Here is a 21,676-nt window from a genome sequence, read left to right as displayed (position 1 = left end):
ATCAATAAAGAAAATAGCCCAGGCCAGTCTGATGGAGGCATTTCCTCAATTCAGGGTCTTCTTCCCAGATGACACTAGCTTGTGTCAAGTTGACAAAAAACTAACACCTGCCCCTATTTTATTGATTTATGGATTTGGGGGGGTTTATTTATTTATTTATTTATTTTCATTGTTGTTTGTAGTAATAGGAGCAGCGGGGGTGTGTCCCCAGCACCCCAGCCACCTGGCTAGCTTATGCCCCGAAATAACTACACAGAAACTGTATTCTTTTAAACACTGCTTGGCCCATTAACTCTAGCCCTTACAGGCTAATTCTCATATCCCGATCAACCCATCTCTAATAATCTGTGTAGCATCAGTCTTACTGGGAAAGATTCAGCATGTCTGACCTGGCGCTTGCTTCATCGCATCTGCCTCGGAGAGCAGAGCTATCGCGTCTGCCCAGAGAGGGGAGCATGGCGTCTCTGGGCTCACTTCCTCTTCCTCCCAGCATTCTGTTCTGTTTACTCCTCCCACCTATGTTTTAACCTATGAGGCCAAGCAGTTTCTTTATTACTTAACCAATGACCTTCCTCCATCAGTTGTTATTTTGGTTTTGATTTTTTGAGACAGGGTTTCTTTGTGTATCTGTGGCTGTCCTGGAACTCAGGCTGTAGGTTAGGTTGGCCTCAAACTCACAGAGATCCACCTGCCTCTGCCTCCTGAATGCTGGGATTAAAGACGTGTGTGGCACCTGGCCTTGATTGTCTCCTGTAGCTCAAGCTGGTTTAGAACTTTCTATAAAGACAAGGCTGTCCTTGAACTCCTGACCCTCCTGCTTCTGCCCCCCAAATGCTGGGGTGACACCAGTTTGCAGCACCATCCCGCCTTTAATCTATTTTACTGTCTTACCTTTGAAATTTAACTTTTCGGGGATAGTGGAATGGAGGCATGTCTCACTTGTAGCACTGGCTGTCCTGGAACTCACTATGTAGACCAGGCTAGACTCAGAGTCATACAGATCTGGTTGCCTCTGCCTACAGAGTGCTGGGATTAAAATCATGTGCCATTATGCCTGGCCACAGCAGGACTATATTAAAATTAAAAAAAGAAAGAGAGCTGAGGATACGGCTCAATGGAAAGTGATAGTCTAACATGTAAGGCATTCGGGTTAGTCCTGACCGGCCCCCTCTCTCCCATCTAAAAATAAAAAAGATTTAGGCTTATGCTTTGGATCCTAGGAGGCTGAAGACCTGGACTACATAGCCTAGGCTACAAAGTGAGACTATGTCTCCTAAAAAGTAAATACATAAAATAACAATTTAAATTAAATATGCATTTTCCAGAGCAGAAGGAACACTAGAAGTTTCTCTCCCTTTAGAAGATTGAAATCAGGCCAAAAAGTAAAGTTGGGGGTAATCTACCGTTCTGGACAAACTGGGTGGGTGAGTGGGCTCAGTGTGTGCTTGCCACCAAACCCAAGATCTGGGTTCTGTCCCTGGATGGAAGTAGCCAGCTCCTGAAAGTTGACCTCCATACACACCTGCTATGGTTCTCCACCCCCCAGGAACTTTATTTTCAAATAAATATGACAATTAGTGTCTCTCACCATTCATTTGTTGGAAAATAAACGTCCTCGCAGAGGGCCGACCTTGAAGGATACTCAGTGGGCCTTTGTTCTCTTAATTGGAACAATGGAGAGGGAAGGCCGGAGAGCAGTTCTGAGAGACGCCGCTTGGTGGCGCTGTGTATAGCGGGCAGAGCCGGCCTTTCTTCGCCGAGCTGATCACCGGAATTCAGAGACATCTTCGTCTCTTAGCAACCACACAGCGGAGCTTGTAGATCACCCAGACTCAGCTGTGGGTTAATCAATCAGTGTGCTATAAACATCGGAGGAAATTCCCTAGCAAACAATACCCGTTACAGGCGCGAAATCGCTACTCAAAATATTGTTTCAAACCCATTTTACAAATGTGACCACGCTGAAAAAGCCCCATAGATCACCAAACCGGTTGGGGTACCACCAGCACTTACAGCGGCTTCCCCGTTTTCCGTTCCCCTTCTTTTTAAATCAGAGTCTCATATATTCCGAGCTGGCTCCGATCCTCTTGCCTTTACCCCCCACCCTCCCACCCCTACCCGCAGTTCTGGGATTACAGGCATGCGCCATCACACCTGGGTTTTTTTTTTTTTTTTTTTTTTTTTTTTTTATTCATTGCTGGGCATCAAACCCAGGATTTTGTGCAAGCTGGGTAAGCACTCTGCAAAGCTGAGCTATGTCCTATCCCTCTTCTGAGGCTTTCATAATTTGGCCCAGAGAACGTGCAGACTCCATAGCTTGCGCTGAGCTCTAGTTCCCCCTGAGTGGGTGCGCATGTGCAGGGTTAAATAGTTACACTTAGTGTGGACTAAATTCACTTTAGAGCCATCTCATCGACCGCAGACCCTCTCTATACTTTTGATCTGCTACAAACTGGGCAGCTCTGGACTTTTCCCAAATGTGGCCGCTTCAAGAGTGTTATATATTCTTTCTCAGAAGCCTTTTTTTTTTTTTTAAATACTGTTTTGTGGTCCAGTGAGATGATTTAGAAGTTAAAGGTGCCTGGCATCAAGCCTAGGACCTGCGTTTGCTCTCTAAACCTACAAGGTGGAAGGAGAAAACAGATTCCACAGTTTGAACTCAGTCCTGTATGCATACTGTGGCATGTGTACAATCGCGCGCGCGTGTGCACGCGTGCACGCACACACGCACACACACACACACTTCTAAATAAATACAAAAAAATTTAAATTATTGCTTCAGGCCAGGTGTGATGGCATACACTTACAATTCCAGCCCTTGAAAGGCAAGAGGGAGATCTGGAGCTCAAGGGCAATTTGTGTGCCGAGAAAGCCTGCTTCATGAAAGCATCTAGGCACGTGTCTTTCTTAGTTTCTTTTCCTGGTGATGTGAGACTCTGACAAAAGTAACTCCAGGGGAAAAGGTGTGTTTTAGTTCCCAGTTCATGGAAGCTGATTCGAAGGAGCTGATCACATCTCAGCGGCCAAGAAAGAAGCAGGGTGAAGAAGGAAGGAAGGAGGGAGAGAGAAAGGGAGACAGGGAGACCCTTGCCTAGTCCTTTATTCAGCCCAGGATCCTCTGCGGAAGGAACTGTACCACTGTAGTGGGCAGGTTTTCCCACCTTAAATAAAGCCGTCAAGATCATGACGATGCTACGTGGACACGCCCAGAGACCCATCTCCCAGGCAAGCCTAGATTCCGTCAAACTGACCACACTAACCATCATGGTGTCCCACGCCAGTAATCCCAGCATTTGGGAGTGGGGAGACAAGAGACGTGGGAATTTCAAGGCCAGGGTTGGCTACAGGAGATCCTGTTTGGGAAACAACCAAATCAAAAGAAAAGTATTGCATCACTGACCCTTACCGGCTCTCCATCAGCTCTGGGTTATGCAGTAGAGTTTGCAGAATTTGGATTCACTTCAGACTTGAAGGACGTGGGATCTTAGTTCTGCAGGGTGACCAACGCATGTCCTGCATCAGGCTGAGGAGGCGGGACTGGAGGTCTGAGGACATGATCTGGTTTGGAGCATGCGCGGTCCATAGGGCCCTCCATCTGTTTACTCACTGGAGCTACAGACAAAAGACTAATGCCCCTCTAAGGAACTTTTTCTGTGGCCCTGCAATGAAGGTAACTTACCATTCTTTTAGCTTAGTCATTGCAACCTAGCTGTGGTTTCCTGTCTCTAAACCCGACACTGGGGAGGGCCGCAGGAGGATCCCTGGAACTTGATGGCCAGAAATTAGTGGTCTCCAGATTCAGCGAGAAAAGAAGGCGCAGAGGGATTGGCAAAGACCTGATGGCAACCTTCCTTCCTCCGTGCCTCGAGTCTACTATAGCTACCTACCTGTAGTAATAAGGGCGGCGGGGCTGCGTCCCCAGCACCCCAGCCGCCTGCATGGCTAGCTTATGCCCGAAATAACAACACACAAACTGTATTCATTTAAACACTGCTTGGCCCATTCTTTTCTAGGCTAATTCTCACATATTAATTTAGCCCATTTCTAATCATCTGTGTATGGCACCCCAAGGTGCGCTTACCAGGAAGATTCTAGCCTATGTCCATCCTGGGTCGGAGCTTCATCCCGGGAGCGGGGCATGGCGTCTCTCTCAGGCGTCTGCTCCCGAGAGGAGAGCTGTCGAGACTGAGCTCACTTCCTCTTCCTCCCAGCGTTCTGTTCTGTTTACTCCTCCCATCTATCCTCTAACCAATAAAATGGGCCAGGGCAGTTCCTTTATTAGCCAATGACCTTCCTCCATCACCTACCCCGCTGTTTTAAGTCGTCTGCTGAGCCCCATTTTGTTGGGTGTGCCCCTCTCCCTCTCTCCCCCTCCCTCCTGTTGGGGAGTGTGTAGTCTCCTGAACTCCGCTCTGGTGACTTTGCTGATTCTCCACTTCCACCTCCTGAGAGCTAGGACTGCAGGCATCCATGCTGTCGGAGTGGCGCCAGGGACCATCTGAGCTGGCGTCTGCTAGACAAGCACTCTGCCCGCCGCGCGCCATGCCCTAGCTGTGATGTCTTTCTCGAATGAGCCCGTTTCTTATTTGTACTCAAGGCCCTTTCATGATGCTCCACTCCAGGAAGAGGTTTCCAAGTTTTCAAAAACATTTTTCTTTTTCATGCTATGAATTCTTGGTCTTTCTGGTTAAAAAGTTGATGCCCACGTGGGCTTTTTAATATTTTTCTTGTCCTGTATTAGTAAAAAGATGGGAGATACCCTAACAAGGTGAGAGGCATTTCCAGCTTGTCTCTTAGCCCTCACAGAACCCAGCCTTCATGGCCTGACCAACTTTTGGCTTTTTGATGTTAACTTTTCTTCCTGTGTAGTGGCTGGGGCCTGGCTGCTATAGTTTCAAATGCAGTTTTCCGGTAGGGTCTCTAGATACAGATCCCTGACTGGCCCAAAACTCATTTTGCACTTATCTTTTTGTTTTTTGAGATGACATTTCATGTATGTAAATGGAGACTGTGCACTGGTTTCCCAGTCACCCAGATCTGAATAATCACACAGAACTATATTAATTACAACAGTGTTTGGCCTGCTAGCCCAGACTTATTAACTAACTCTTACATCTTAAATTAATCCATTTCTATTAATCTATGTATCACCACAAGGCTGTGGCCTACTGGTAAGGTTTCGGTGTCTTTCTCCTTGGGCAGCTACATGGTGTCTCTCTGACTCTGCTTTCTTCTCCCAGCATTCGGTTTAAGTTTTCCCTGCCTAGCTCTATTCTGCCCTGCCATAGGCCAAAGAGCTTCTTTATTAACCAATGGTAATAAGACATATTCACAGCATACAGAGGGGAATCCCATATCACATGTATCCCAGGTTGGCCCCAAATTTGTTATGTAGCTCAGGATGATCCTTCTACCTTCAGCTGAAAGGGGCCAGACAGGTTTAGTGAGGGTCGTTTCCTGTTTGTTGTCATAGACCTTGTATTTTCTCTCCTGTGGTTCTGAAAAGGGTGGTTTTGGTGCGGTCTTGGTGTAGTTTTACCATGTTTGATTCTGAGCTGACCTGGTCTTTAGACTCCATTCGATGTTACTGTCATCTGTCTCGGGGTCTTACAAGTGCTTGCCAGGAAGTGGGTGCTGAGGGAGGCAGGCCTGGCCTGAGAGTTTCCTGTCAGATCTTTGCCAATCAAAATGGTCTTTCAGACACAGCACTGCCCAATCCAGGCTAGCCCAGGCCAGCCCAGCCCCACAGTGTTTGGGGACTCTGTGTCAAACACAGTAAGTGGTTTAGTTGAGTCCGTGGAGACCCCAGAACTTTAGAATTCAGCTGGTGTAGTGGCAAAGGCCTTTAATCCCAGCACTCAGTAGGCAGAGGCAGGTGGATTTCTGTGAGTTCAAGGACAGCCTGACTTACAGAGCGTGTTCCAGGCCAGCCAGGGCTGCAGAGTGAGACCTTATTTAAATAAAGAAAAGAAAAAGAAATTTGACCCAGCTTCTGCCTCAGGGTTCTCGAGTGGGTGGGGCTTCAGCAGCTTCTGAATCTTAACACTATGTGTCCGGCCACGGAATCTGAGCCCACTTCTTCTTTGAATGTACACTTTTGGGTCTCAGATGCTGAACTGAGCTGTTCTAGGCCCCCATTTGGCCATTTTCAGTGGTACACTGAAGACTGACTGTCCAGGGTCTGTAGCTTTCTCTGATTCCCTGAGAGGGAGGACACACCCACCTCGCTGAGCACCACAGGGATGTCACTGAACATGGAGTATAAGAGACACATGTAACTGGGCTAAAGTCATCTGTAACATGCCATGATTTTGCACACTTTTCAAAAGGGCACCCCTAGTGAGTTGAGGAATTAAAAAAAGTGAGCTGATTGGGATAATTCTGGGAGACCCAGGACTCAATGAGCGGATGACAGGCGGCTTTCTTCTACAAGGCTTATTAAAGAGGAACGTGAGGCAGAGTTCAGACCCATCGGCCACCGTAATGTGCCTCTGCTCCACTGCACACCTTTATGTGACAGTCCAGATTGATCAATGACCACCTGTCATTAAGGAAAATGGTGAAATGGAAAAAACAGCAACAACAAAACCCTGTTATTTAGCCGCCTAAAAATCACTGTATGTAGATAATCAGACCAAAATATCACCAGCTGGGACATCAGTGGTTCTTAAAATGAACCTAATTAATTGAAGGCTATTATTGCCACAAAGAGCATCCAATTATATCAATTCAAAGGGTAAGCATAGCAATATAACCTGGGAATAGGCTAATGTTACATTTTTATTTATGCTCATTAGATATTTTTATTTTTGATAACTTAAATCTGTACATACTGTGGATATTTTTTCCACATTTGTTTAGTGTGTACATAGGTTGTAATCAAAGGACAGTTTGGCGGGGGAGAAGGTTCTCCCACACTGAGTGTGGGTTCCAGGGATCAACTCAGGCTGTCAAGCATTGCGGCAGGTGCTTTGGCTGCTGAGCCTCCCTGCCAGCCTAGTCCTGTGCTATTGACAAGCAGGTTTTTATACCCATGGTTAATCTTGTCAATTTGATGGATTTAATCACCCAGGAAATACGTCTGAGTATGTCCACAAGGACATTTCCGGAAGTTAACTGAGGAGGGAGCACTTGCCCTGCATGGAGACAGCACTGTCCACTGTCCAGCGACCCAATTCAGGATAAAAGGAAAACAAGCTCATCTGCAGTGACATCATCACCCCTGCTTCCTTACTGCAGGGGCCGTGACATCATCAACCCTGCTTCCTTACTGCAGGTGCCATGACATCATCACCCCTGCTTCCTTACTGCAGGTGCCATGACATCATCACCCCTGCTTCATTACTGCAGGTGCCATGACATCATCACCCCTGCTTCATTACTGCAGGTGCCATGACATCATCACCCCTGCTTCATTACCGCACATGCAGTGACATCATCACCTCTGCTTCCTTACTGCATGTGCAGTGACATCAACCCTGCCTGCTTCCTTACTGCAGTGCAGTGACATCATTAACCCTGCTTCATTACCGCACATGCAGTGACATCATCATCCCTGCTTCCTTACTGCAGGTGCCGTGACATCATCACCCCTGCTTCCTTACTGCAGGTGCCGTGGCATCATCACCCCTGCTTCCTTACTGCATGTGCAGTGACATCAACCCTGCCTGCTTTCTTACTGCAGTGCAGTGACATCATCACCCCTGCTTCCTTACTGCAGTGCAGTGACATCATCAACCCTGCTTTCTTACTGCACGTGCAGTGACTTGCAGCCTCACAACCCTACTGCGATGACCATCCTAGGTTGGACTGAACCTTGCACCATGGGACAAAATCAACTCATCAGGCATGTGTCACAGCAACAATCAAATGACTACAATGATCAACTTATCACACCAGTAACCTCTTGAAAGTGACTCTGTGTGAAGATGAGGAGTCCGGCTGATTAGATAACTCTAAGTTACTCAGAAAGTGGACTGAGTAAAAGAGAATTACGTGGATGTGTGCTTGCCCTAATGTGTGTCTGTGCACCACCTATGTGCAGGAGCCCATTGGAGTCCCTGGAACTGTAATTACAGGCTGTGTGAGCCACTATGTGGGTGCTGGGAACTGAACCTGGGTCTTCTGCATGAGTGCAGTCGCAGGGTCAGTTCTCCCTTCCACCCGTGGGGGCTGCACTCAGACAGTCGGGCTTGGCAGCACGTGCCTTTGCCTGATGCACCATCTCGATGACCACAGTCCTCCTTTTCTCTTTTAACCGCTCTAGGTGTATACAGAGGGATTTCAGCAGTGTGAAACAGGCAATTTGACATGAGTTTGGTGAATATACTTTATTTATCATAAAAAATATAATTGTACAATGCTCTTCTGAAAAAAACATCCTTCATTGCCCCCAAATACCATGTGGTTTATCTCTCATCTTTAAAAAACAAAATATGTATTTTAATATTTGTAACAACATGCAGCTGATTTATGTGAAATATATTTGTTTTTGTTAATTTTACTTGCCTTTAACTAAAAGTGAAGCCCAGTTTAATCTGTATTTTCTATATAAGCAGCCAAAGCAAAGCCATCGCAGGTCAAAGATGATATATTCTAGATGTGATGCTAAGCACTGCCCACAGGCAAACAGTGACAGGATGGCTGCTATAAGGCTCTGCTCTGATTCAGGTATCACGAAGTATTTTAGATAAGATAGAAAACACATTAAGAACTTCAGCTACAGCCTATAAGTTGACCAGACCATATCAATTCCATATTGCACCAGTTGCTCCAATCTGTGGGAAGTGGATTCTAAAATGATAGTCAGCTTGGTGTGAATTCACAAATATACTTTCTCCTTACTCTCTGAGATAAAAAGAAAAAGGAGACGGGCTCTGTTGGCTGAGGCACATGGCCTCTTCCTGCCCTGGACGATGGCCTAGGGGCTCCGTCCTCCCGGCCTGCTGTCCTCTGGAAGGATGTGCAGCCAGCACACAGCGTCCCTGGATGAAAATGGACATGGAGACGCTCCAGCTGTTGGAATCAGGACCAGTGACTGGATCCCAGGCTTCTGAGGAAGAAGGGCCGGCACAGGTCCCAGAGCAATCAACAAACACGTCCTCTTCAAACACCAAGGGCCATTCTCTTGGTCTGACCAGTTCAAAACACTAGAGCGATACAGGCACACAAACAGACTCAAAGTGCGATCAGCTTTCACTCCAAGCCCACCTCTTTGGGATGACCCTGCGGTTGCAGTTAGAACCTGCAGAGTCTTCAAGCACAGCACAGACATTCATCCTGGAATGTTTGCTTTCAAATAACATTTCTAGAGAATTCAAAAGGTACTGAACAAAGCAACATAAAGTCATGGGCTGTTGTGCAGTGAAAACAGAAGACTGAGCGGACCAGCTGGCAGAAACAGCCCAGCGCAGTCTGAACACTGTATTTAAAACACTTAAGGGCCCAAATAGCAACAATCCTTTGTCTACATTTATGGTCCTAAGAAGACATTAAACATCCTTAAATGCCCGTTTTTCTTAAACTCAGAGAACCCCAGCAAGCTGGGCTAGTGGTCTGTCGGTGGTCACACACCCCTAACATGGGATCTAAGTCTGAAGCTTGAGAGATCAAGGGATCTCGAGCTAAGGGGAGGCATCTGTTTAAATGCCTGCCTGCCAAGAGATCCATCTCATGTTCCACCTCACAGAAAACCTGCCAGCCATGTCTGAACCATGGTGTGCAGGCCACGCAGGCCTCAGAACAGCTAGGAATGTGTCCTGGCACAAAACTGTAAACTCACTTCGAACACTCGGTTCCCAGGCTTCAAGTCACAATGTGGAAAGGCCGGACACGCCTGAAGACTGATAACCGCCTCATCAACCGCCAGTCTTTCGCAAACACTTCTTGTTTGGAAGCCAAGTTCCTGCCTCTTCAGACTGAGGAACAATTGTAATTTAGCAGCAACAGAGAACACCACCTGACTGAACTGAACAAGAGTGAAGCAGAGGTCATCTCGCAGCGTCCTACCATGAGCTCTGCCTCTCAATCACCACTCCATGGCATGGAAATGCAGCTGTGATGGGAACCACACAGAGCACCTTGCCATGCCACATACCTGTCAGGTCCCAAGCTGCAGTGCAGGGTAAGCTCAGGATGCCCCACCACATGGAGGCACAGGCTAAAGTGGGCACAAGCACACAGTGGGCTTCCTTCTGGCTCAACACATTCATAAGGGCACTCACATCAGGGGAGACTGAGTGTTCTGCCAACCACAACAGCCATTAGCATCACCAGCAGTGTGGCTTGTGCTCTACACAGGAAGGCAGATACTCAGTCTCAGCAGCTAGTTTCATTCTGCGTTCTTCAATAAAAAAAAAAAATACATGTCTTAGTTGAGTACACACAAGCAAACATGTATGAACATTCACTTCTGTCTACCCCATGTACATGGAGACATACAGCAGAAACACAAGTGCACACGCACACTGCAGGTTACGATAACAAATGCTACTGAAAAGTTACTTTCACCTGCAAAGAAAACATGGCTAGTTCTTCTCCAAGCATGGAGCTGGCCCTAGCCAACTTTCATAAACACAGTCTGCGGAAACAGCAGAAAGGGGCTGTCTGCGGGCTTTCTTGGTGGGCTTCTTACATACATTCTTTAAAACAGGCATATATCACTGTGGATTATAAAAATAGAACTGTATATATCTGCTAATAGATACTCACAGCTTATGCTGGAATGGCTCACAGACAATCGAACATCACTCAAGTAAATATAAAAGAGTAACATTGGGTCCGTAAAGGCTGAGACCCACAGGAAACAAACAGCCTATTTGGTTTCTTTTCGTGGGGCGATTAAAGACACGAAGAGAAGTGACAAGTAAGCACACATACGAACACATGAATTACATAGGGAAAATATAAATTAACCAAAAGAGCCATACGGCTAAGGTGCAAATATGCGCTTTTCATCCTCTCTCCTCCATTTCTGTGGTTTCAGGCATCATAACTTGTTGACCAGCATGGAGAGCAATACAGAGCAGGTCTGAATGTTGGCAAATCTAAGTGTTGAAAATTAAAGCAAAGGCCTTCGTGATGTAAGATCACACATTTTGGTAGAAACTTCAGATTTACACAGATGCCTACTGAGCAGTAAGCAGTACATGGAGCCAAGAAGCAAAGTCCTGCCCATTTGTCCTCCATAGACACTAGAGACCGTTGGCTTTGATCACTGAGTGCATTTTAGATGCTCTTCACCCTGGAGAGAAAACAAATGCACCAACATAAGAATGTTTCTAGTCAATGAAGTCTGTTAAATCAGCTTTTAAAATCATGCATTTATTTATCCATTTGCTGTTGTGTGTGAGTGCCGGGACACATGTGGAAGTCAGAGGGACCGCATGTCCAGTCTTCACCTTACACCATGTTTGAGGCAGGGTCTCTTTGCTGTTGTTTGACTGTGTACACCAGAACTGCCACCCAGTGAGCATCCAGAGGTTCTCCCATCCCCACTTCCTATCCGGCTATAGAAGTCCTGGGATCGCAGACCAGACCGCGCCCGGCTTCATGATTCTGGGACTCACACTCAGGTCTTCATGCTCTCATGGGAAGAACTTTACTCACTGAGCCATCTTCCCAGCCCAGCATAAGCAGCTCCTAGTTTTTGAGATGGGATTTTATAGATAGCCCAGGCGCGTCTGGAGCAGACAATGACCTTGAACCCCTCTTATCAAGAAATAGGATTATAGGTGTACACCACTACACCCAGCTAAAATTCTTGACTTTTTCTTCAGGTTAATGTATGCAGGAAGGCTTCTGTTGATGATGTTGTTACTGTGTGACTTGTTATGAGACAAGACCTTACTCCATCACAGGATGGCCTGGAACTATGTTGCTGTGATGGTTAGATTGACAGACTCTAGAATCACCTGGGAGAAGAGCTTGTGGCGATTACGTTCTTTCACTAATTGATATGTAAAGAGCCATCTTAACTATGGATGGCACCATATCTGAGGAGGGGAACTCTGGACTGCATATGTGGACAAAGAGAACCGAGCAATAACTTCATGCATCCCTCATTCTCTGCTTCTTACTGGAGATGTGATGTGGGTGGCTTCACAAGCTCCTACCTCTGTGACTTCCGCACCATGATGGACTGTACTTTGAAGTGCAAAATAAAATGTACTGCTGTGGAATAATTCTTCTGTACACTGTGAAAATGTGTTACACTCACTGTTGATAAGAAGCTGATTGGCCAATGGCTAGGCAGAATTCTCAGGGCAGGAGAATGCTGGGAAGAAGGAGGGCAGAGTCAGAGGAATAGCCAGACAGACAGAAAGGAAGCAGGACATGCAAAAAGGTAAAAGCCACAAGCCTTGGGGTAGCAATAGAGGAATAGAAATGGGTTAATTTAAGTTGTAGGTGCTAGTTAGTAATAAGCCTGAGCTATTGGCCAAGCATTTGTAATTAATAAGAAGTCTCAGAGTGGCCATTTGGGAGCGGCTGCCGGAACATAGAGAAAGTCCACCTATAATCCTGCTTTCCAGTTGTTCTTGTCAGACTATTTTATCATAGCAACAGGAAAGGAACTCAGACAGTAGCCCAGGCTGACCTCAAAAATCACAGGAATTTTTTTGTTTCAGTCTCCTGAGGGATCAGATGACAAATGTGAGTCACATGTTCATCTAGTGAGACTTTTTAAAGATTGTGAATATATAGAAAATTAGTTAATTTGGTTATTTTAACTAGTTTAATTTAAATTAAGGTCCAATGTTATCTAGTAAAAGTTATCAAAACCCAATTCCTTTAATTTTATAACTTGTTTTGAGATTGGGTCTCATGTAGCCTAGACTGGCCTCAAATTCAGTAAGCAGATAAGGATGGTCTTGAACTCCTAACACTCCTGCCGGCACTCACTGGCCCCATTGTGGCAATGTTTACTTATAACCATTTCAAGTCCTCCCAGACAATAAAGACGAAGAAATAACTGCTTGACATCTTCCTCCTCCACCTACTGGGTACAGATTACACCTGAACCCCTGACATCATCCTGAAATCCTCACTCTCTTCAACCAATTAGCACGTGCAGGCCATGAGCTGCCATGTTGTGTGAGCCTCTCTGTTGTGCTATAAAGGAAACTGGGCTCGTTATGCCCCCCAAAGGCTCTGTAACATTCTTAGATGAAATGGGTAAAATTTCACAGCCTAGATTTGAGAATGGAATCTTTTGATATAATGCCAAAAACATAAGCAATGGAAGATAAAAGAAGCTAACTAAACTTCAACTGAGCTAAATCTTTGTGTGTCCAAGGATATTATTCAGAAAGTGAAAACAAAGCTGACTGAGCAGGAGAGAAGCCTGCAAACCACACACCAATCGCACGCCTAGTGGCCAGAGCAAGAGGGAACTCCTAAAACTCCACAGCAGGGCATGAAGACACATCCACATCCTAGCTCACAGGAAGCTGAGGGAGAAGGATCACTGAGTTCCAGCCACCTTGGGCTGGATAGTGAGACCCTGACTAAAAAAAAAAAAAACAAACCCACAAACAAGACAACACAAAAAAGCTTCAACAACAAAACAAAACTCTAACGCTGGCAAACTTAAACATGTTTCTAGGAAGCATATACAAATGGTCAGGAACAAAGAACAAAAGAACACAAGAACAAAACACAGAATCAATCTTCATTAAGGGAATGCACAATGAGGGGACAGTGGGATGACTCAGTGGTTAAAAATGCTTTCTCTACAACCCTGGTGACCTGATTCCCTTCTGACAGAAAGGCAGAAGGAGAGAACAGACTCCACAAAATTGTCCTTCAAGCTCCACATATGCTCTGTGCACATTCACACTCCCATCACACACACACAGTGATAAACACAATGATACACTACTTCATGCTCACTAGGAAAGCTGTAGTTTAAAAAAACTGGGCACTGGGAATGGTGGCACAGACATGTATGTAACCTTGTCACCTGGGAGAGGAGACAGGCAGAAAGATTGCAGGAAGTTTAAGGCAAGCAGGGCAAACATGAGTTCTAGTCCATTTTGGGTTATACAGCAAAAATCCTGTCTTTAAAATAAATAAATAAAATAAAACAATAATCCCAGCACTTAGGAGGCAGAGGCAGGTGAATTTGACTTTGAGGCCAGCCTGGTCTACAGAGTGAGTTCCAGGACAGCCAGAGCAACAGAGAGAAATCATGTCTTGAAAAATCAATCACTAAATTAATTAATTAAAACAAAACCCAAAATAGGGCTGTCACAATGGCACATGCCTGTAAACCTGGCTACCAGAAAGGCTGAGGCCGAAGTATTACTTGATTCTTGGGATTCAATCAGCCCCAGGCAACACAATGAGATCTCATCTCTCACAAAATAAGATAACAAGCATTGATGAGATATAGAGAAAGCACTGCAGGTAGAAACTGACATACTTTGGCCATCAGAGAAAAGAGTCTGGCAGTTCTTAAGAAAGTTAAACAGAAGTCCATATAGCCCAGCAGTCTAAGCCCAGGTGCATATTCAAAAGAGCTAAGCGAGCTGTGGTGGCGCACACCTGGAGCCCCAGCACTGCGAGGGAGGGGAAGGCAGGAGGACCAGGGCTCAGGTTCTCCTCAGCTACACAGTGAGCTGAAGCACCCTGACCCAAAGCAAACCAGGTCAAGCCCACACACAAATACTTGTATACACATGCTCACAGGAGCAATGTTGACAGTATCCCAGAAGCCAGCAGGTAGAAACAAAAGCCTATCAATGGACAGATGGATGAACAACCGTGGTATGTGCATCTATAAAATGATGGATCATAAAGAATGAAGTTCTGATACATGGAATAACATGAGTCAACCATGGAAAGATCAGGCTAGGTTAATGAAGTCAGATGCAGAAGATACTAAATGATCCCATTTATACAACATATTTATAGATGGATTCATCCATTGGGACCTCAGGTCCATGGCTGCAAAGGGCTGTTTAGGATGATCACACATTTGTAGTTAAGAGATGACAGTTATGTAATCCTGCAAATACACTAAAGGCCTGCATTGTCAGCTTACTTATTTTTTTAAAGATTTATCCTGCCTGCATGTATCTTTGCATGCCAGAAGAGGGCACTAGATCTCATTACAGATGGTTGTGAGCCCTATGGTTGCTGGGAATAGAACCTGGGTCCTTTGGAAGAGCAGCCAGTGTTCTTAACCTTGAGCCATCTCTCCAGCCCACACTGTCATTTTAAAATGATAGATTTTTTGAAGTTGTTTATCTCATGTTATATGAATTTCACCTCAACAAAAATAAAACAACCCTGTGCTGAGCATGTAAAGAACTTACCTAGCATTTCTGAAGCCACGGGTTCAATTCCCCAGCACTGCAAAAGAAGAGAAACACTCTCTGTTACAACTTATGGTAGCCAGAGCCTGGACTTGTGAGAACAGCTTCAAAAATTGCACTCGAGAGACCCAGGACCTCACCCATTCACTCTGCTATTTCTCTCATTTCCCTGTTTTGGTTTTTGCCCTAGGACTGAATGAGCCTAGAGCAATGGCTTTCAACCTGTGGGTCAAGGCTCCTTTAACAAATCTCTAGCTCCAAATATATTTACATTATGATTAATATTTTTGCTTTTGTTTTTGAGTTTTTGCTTCTTGTTTTGTTTCAAGACAGAGTTTCTCTGTGTAGCCTTGGCTGTCCTGGACTTACTCTGTGACTAGGTTGGCCTCAAGCTCAGAGATCCGCCTGCCTCTGCCTCTCAAGTGCTGAATTAAAGGCATGCACCACCATCGCCTGGCTTATAACTCATGACAGTAGCAAGATTACAGTTCTGAAGTAGCAATAAAGATAATTTTATGATAGGGTCACCACAGCATGAGGAACTATATTAGAGTCACGCCACTGGGAAGGCTGAGACCCACTGCCCTAGAGCACGCTAACTCCTACCACAGCTGCTGCTAAACCACAGCCACCTAAGACTAGAGTTCTTTAGCACTCTACTGGAGTAATGTCTGAGTTAAAGCTGTGAGTGATAGCAAAGTAAGAGAAAGTGGCATTCCCACCACGCTCAGGGCCACTTTAAATCAAGGGCTGTCACCCCACAGTCCTCAGCCGGCTGGCAGGTCTGTCTTTTGACATGGGGTCTTCCTAGGAAGCCCACACTGGCCTCCAACTTGAGGTTTCCCTAAGTGATAGCAGAGCAGCTGTGCACGCAGCCAGCCTCCAGCTGGCTCTCACTTCAGGATTTAGGATCCTCCACCACAACACTGACTAGCATTTAAAAAGGACAGCAGCACTTCCCTTTACTTCAAGTCACACACTCTACCTTGGGATGCTTAACAGGAATGCTCCGGTAAAAGGTACTCACACAAATTGGTGTTAGCATCTGTCTTCCCAGCTTTGGGATGCCTGCTTGAGTTCTGCTGAGACTTGTTCTGCTCCTCTCCAGTGAGAAGGGCCCTTATTTCAGAAGGGATTTTTCCTTGGTCCATTGCCATGCACCATTGCTTGTACTGAAATATTTAACACAGTTAAGTCAAACGCTAAGTCGGAATCCAGGCAGCATATGTGGAAATCCTAGACACAAGAGCTCGCCTGAGGGCTCGGCTGTAGCTCACTGCGAGCATAGGCTGGCATGCAAGAGGCCTTGGATCTGATATCCAGTACTGGGTGTGGGAAGTCTTCTCTAGTAAATATTCACTAAACAACTACCAGTAGTAGCTGTATGCACTATTATTACATGTATGAGAACACACATACATTCTACCACAGTGTACGCTATGAACTTTTGGGAGTCTACAAAGTGAAGCAAATCAAGTCAAAATAATGACATATAACAGATTAAATTCATCATAAAAATAAATAGTGATTTCAATGCAATGCCCATCAAAATCCCAGCAAAATTCTTCAAAGACCTCAAAAGAATGGTACTCAACTTCATTTGGAAAAGCAAAAAACCCAGGATAGCCAAAACAATCCTGGGCAATAAAAGAACTTCTGGAGGCATCAAAATCCCTGACTTCAAACTCTACTACAGAGCTACAGTACTGAAAACAGCCTGGTACTGGCATAAGAACAGACAGGAGGACCAATGGAACTGAATAGAAGACCCGGATATCAACCCGCATATCTTTGAACACCTGATCTTTGATAAAGAAGCAAAAAAAGTCAAATGGAAAAAAAAAGCATATTTAACAAGTGGTGCTGGCATAACTGGATATCAACATGTATAAAAATGAAAACAGACCCATATCTATCACCATGTACAAAACTCAAGTCCAAATGGATCTAAGACCTCAACATAAAGCCAGCCATACTGAACCTTATAGAAGAGAAAGTGGGAAGTACACTTGAACGCATTGGCACAGGAGACCACTTCCTAAATATAACCCTAGCAGCACAGACACTGAAAGAAACAATTAATAAATGGGACCTCCTGAAACTGAGAAGCTTCTGCAAAGCAAAGGACACGGTCAACAGGACAAAACGACAGCCTACAGAACGGGAAAAGATCTTCACCAATTCCACATCAGATAGAGGTCTGATCTCCAAAATATACAAAGAACTCAAGAAATTGGACACCAAAAGATCACATAATCCAATAAAAAAAATGGAGTACAGACCAAAACAGAGAACTCTTAACATAGGAATCTAAAATGGCTGAAAGATACTTAAGGAAACGTTCAACATCCTTAGTCATCAGAGAAATGCAAATCAAAACAACTCTGAGATTCCATCTTACACCTGAAAGAATGGCCAAGATCAAAGACACTGATGACAACTTATGCTGGAGAGGTTGTAGGGAAAAGGGAACACTTTGCTGGTGGGAATACAAGTTGGTATAACCCCTTTGGATGTCAGTGTGGCGATTTCTCAGAAAATTAGAAAACAACCTTCCTCAAGACCCAGTAATACCACTTTTGGGTATGTATCCAAAGGATGCTCAATCATGCCACAAGGACATGTGCTCAGCTATGTTCACAGAAGCATTGTTTGTCATAGCCAGAACCTGGAAACAACCTAAATGCCCCTTGACCAAAGAATGGATAAGGAAAATGTGGTACATTTACACAATGGAGTACTACACAGCAGAAGAAAATAATGGCATCTTGAATTTTGCAGGAAAATGGATGGAGCTCAAAAACATTATTTTGAGTGAGGTAACCCAGACCCAGAAAGACAATTATCAAATGTACTCACTCATAGGTAGTTTTTAAACATAAAGCAAAGAAAGCCAGCCTACAAACCACAATCCTAGAGAACTTAGACAACAATGCGGACACTAAGAGAGACTTACATAGATATAATCTACATGGGAAGTAGAAAGTAGAAAAAGACAAGCTCTCTGGAGTAAATTGGGAGCATGGGGACCTTGGGGGAGGATTGAAGAGGGAGGGGAGCAGAGAAAAATGTAGAGCTCAATAAATATCAATAAAAAATGTATTAAAAAAATCAATAACGATATATTACAAAAAACTGATTAGTATCCATCTGGAGCATATTACCTTCCTCTCTCAATGCCCTTATTACTTCTTTGCTTTTATGCATAGGTGTGAGTGTCCGTGCGTGTGTGCACGCATGTGTGTGTGAACACGCATGTGTGTGTGTGTCGCTGTTTGCAAGTTCAGTTGATGTTGGGTGTCTTCCTGAATCACTGCCCCCTTATTTTTTGAGACAATGTCTCCCTGACCCAGGAGCTCACTAGACTGCTGGGCAGCCCACCCCAGGGACCCTCTGTCTCTCCTGCCCCAGTAGGGGATGACAAGCGTGTGCTACTGTAACTGCTATGTGAATTCTGGGGACTGAACTCAGGTCTTCTTGCTTGCATGGCAAGTGGTTTACCCAGTCATCTCTTTGTTGGCCCCTTTAGAATTTTATTTATTATTATTGTGTATGAGCTCACAGGCCACAGCATTTATGTGGAGGTCAGAGGAAAGTTCTGTGAGTTGGTTCTCGTCTTCCATCTTTATGTGGGTTTGAGGTTTAGACTAATCAGGCTGATAGGTTTGTGTGCTACGCACTTTACTCACTGGGTCATCTTGACCCTTCCCTCTTCTTAAATTCCTGGGTTTCTATCAGTTGCATGTATGGAAGTCACATAAGAGCCTTGGATGTCAGTCCTCCTCTTCCACCTCGAGACAGGGGTCATCTGTCATTTGTTGCTGCATTGGCCCTGAGCTTTGGGAGCCTGGTGTTTCTGTCCTCCATCTTGCAAAGGAGCACAGGGATTATGAATGTGCCCTAGCATGCACCCAGCTTCAAGAGGTCCTGAGAATCTGCCCTCAGGCACTCTATTCAGTCATCCCCTCAGCCCTGCAGATTTTATTTTTAGACATAGTCTCATGGAGTCCAGAGGCTGGCCTTGAACTCCTGATCCTCCTGTCTCTAGCCCCCAGTGCTAGGATTCTAGGCATGTACTTGCCCAGCTTCACTGCTTCCTGAGAATCCAGCTTTGGATCAGTTATGGTAGTACCATCTCTGCTGGCACCTGTTACCTCATCCCTGAGTTCATAGTTAAAGTTCTGAATGTAAAGTGATGGATTCATAGGAACACAAATGGTAGCCTCCCATGAGAATCATGCACTGTCATGTGGCTTTTCCCACTTAGCAATACAATGAACTCTGAAACTTTGAACTTCTGCTCTTCCTGCCTCCATCTTCCCAGTGCTGGGAATACAGATCACACCCCATCTCCTGCTGTGGTGGCATTAAACCCAGAGCCCCATGCATGCTAGATAAGCACTCTAGCAGCTAAGCTGCGTGCCCATTCTTTTTAACTTTCGCCACACTCACTGTAGTAGTGTAGTAGTGCCTTGAGCATGCATGTGGAAGTCAGAACCTTGCAGGCAGTTTGGGGGATTGCGAAGGTCATCAGTCTTAGTGGCAAAGCACCTTTCTCTTGTTTTCTTTTGAAGGTTTATACAATGTATGACATATTATAATATATACACATATAATTTCTATATAATATACTTTGTCTGCATGTAAGCCTGCACATGAGGAGAGGGCATTGGATCATAGAGGTCTGTGAGCCACCATGTGGGTGCTGGGAATTGAACTCAGGACCCTGGAAGAGCAGCCAGCGCTCTTAACCACTGAGCCATCTCTCCAGTCCCCATGGTTTTTCTATCATAAACAATTTCTTACTGTTCCCACCAGCACTGTATTAAAAGAAAATGCCTTCTTGTCTACAATGTGGAAAAAAGACGAACATTCTTTCCCATGTTTACCAACTGGACAGGGAAGGACTGGTCTGACTCCTGCCTTCAGTGACAGTCAAGTCAGGGGCGTTTGTCCTGTTGCTGGCGGACTTTACCATTTCCAGTTCCTCCCGGAGTGCACAGATAGCTCTCTCCCGACTGGACACCAGCTCCTCCAGGTACTGGTATCTCAGCTTCTTCCTGGCCCGGCACTCTCTGGCACTCTGCCGGCTCCGCTCCAGCTTTGCCTTCAGGTCGATTTTGGCTGGCTTCCGTCCTCGTTTCCCAGGCTTCTTCGCTTTGCCTCCCACCACCTGCAGCGCAAGAGAGGAGACACAATTTTTTCCTTTTAGTTTTCTTAAGAAAAAAGCAACTATGGTTGCCTATGAGCAAAGAGAATGTGTATAAATAGTAGGAAGTGAACCTACAGAGCCAAGAAAGCGTAATCCTGTCTCATAATCTTTCTGGGTCCTCACTTTTTCATACTTTTGATGTCATAAATGTGAGATAAGGTGTAATGCAAGCTTTTACTAGTTCTTCAATAACAATAAAGTTTAAGTAGCTCAACAAGAAATTCTATAAGCCATATGAAGATGGTTTTTTGAACTTTTTTATTTTTGTGTTTTTAAATTGTGTGTGTGTAGGTTTGTGCACATGAGAGCAGTCACCCATGGAGACCGGAAGAGGGCACTGGGTCCCCACAGGAGTTCCGTGAACTGTCTGACACAAATGCTGGGCTCTGAATGCAGTGCCTGCTCTTAGTCAGGGAGCCATCTCAGTCATACTTATTGCCTTGAGAAAATTACATTAAATTAAGTAAAAACATCAAAATCTGGGGCTGAAGAGATGGTTTAGAGGTTAAGAACATTTGCTGCTCTTGCGGAGAACTCAGGTTTGATTCCCAAAACCCACACGGTGGCTAACAAACATCTGTAACTCCAGTACCAGGGGATCTGACACCCTCTTCTGGCCTCCTCTGTCACCAAGTATGCAGGTAATACATTTATACACAGAAAATAACAAAATAAAATATTTAATTTTAAAAATAAAAATACTAGGTTCATCATGATGTCTTTTAAAGTTTCCTGTGTATGGGTGTTTGCCTGCACAGTCTGTGTAGTGCATGTGTGTCTGGTGTCTGCGGAGGGCACTGGATCTCATCTGAAAGAATGAGTGCTTTTAGCCACGGAGCAATCTCTCCAGCCCCAGGTTTTCATGACTTCAGCGTAAGAACATTACCTACGAGGACTTCTTCACTGGGTATGACTACGAACAGGTTTTATCTCATGTATATTTTCAAGATTTTTTTTTTTTTTTGGATGGCTGCTGGGACTGTATTCTTTGCTTGGCGCAAGGCACAGTTATGGGGTAAGAAAATCTCAGTGCCGTGTTCAGTGCCTTTGCTTGTAGCAGCCTGCCTAGTTTTCAGGGTGGGATGGGTGAGTGGGGCTCTGGCCTAGCACCACTGATGCTTTGGCTTGGCTGGTGGTTCTGCCAGGT

General features: G+C 45.1%; 1 protein-coding gene across 1 annotated transcript in view; it reads right to left on the bottom strand.

The window, feature by feature from the left end:
- Positions 1-8,310: 8,310 nt before the first annotated feature.
- Crebl2 (cAMP responsive element binding protein like 2) overlaps positions 8,311-21,676 on the bottom strand; it is a 30,530-nt gene continuing 17,164 nt past the window's right edge. Inside the window, exons 2-5 of the mRNA XM_041640683.1 lie at positions 20,293-20,490; positions 16,345-16,489; positions 15,318-15,354; positions 8,311-11,242 (exon numbers count right to left, since the gene is read on the bottom strand). Of these exons, the coding sequence (XP_041496617.1) occupies positions 15,341-15,354; positions 16,345-16,489; positions 20,293-20,490 (357 nt within the window). The 3' untranslated portion in view covers positions 8,311-11,242; positions 15,318-15,340. The remainder of the gene's footprint in view (positions 11,243-15,317; positions 15,355-16,344; positions 16,490-20,292; positions 20,491-21,676) is intronic.

Source organism: Microtus oregoni, unplaced genomic scaffold (genome assembly GCF_018167655.1).
Source record: "Microtus oregoni isolate MIOR12 unplaced genomic scaffold, Mior012 000002F_ref0000024, whole genome shotgun sequence".
Taxonomy (NCBI): domain Eukaryota; kingdom Metazoa; phylum Chordata; class Mammalia; order Rodentia; family Cricetidae; genus Microtus; species Microtus oregoni.
Note: the sequence above shows the minus strand (reverse complement) of the source record. Positions and strands in the feature narration are given on the sequence as shown.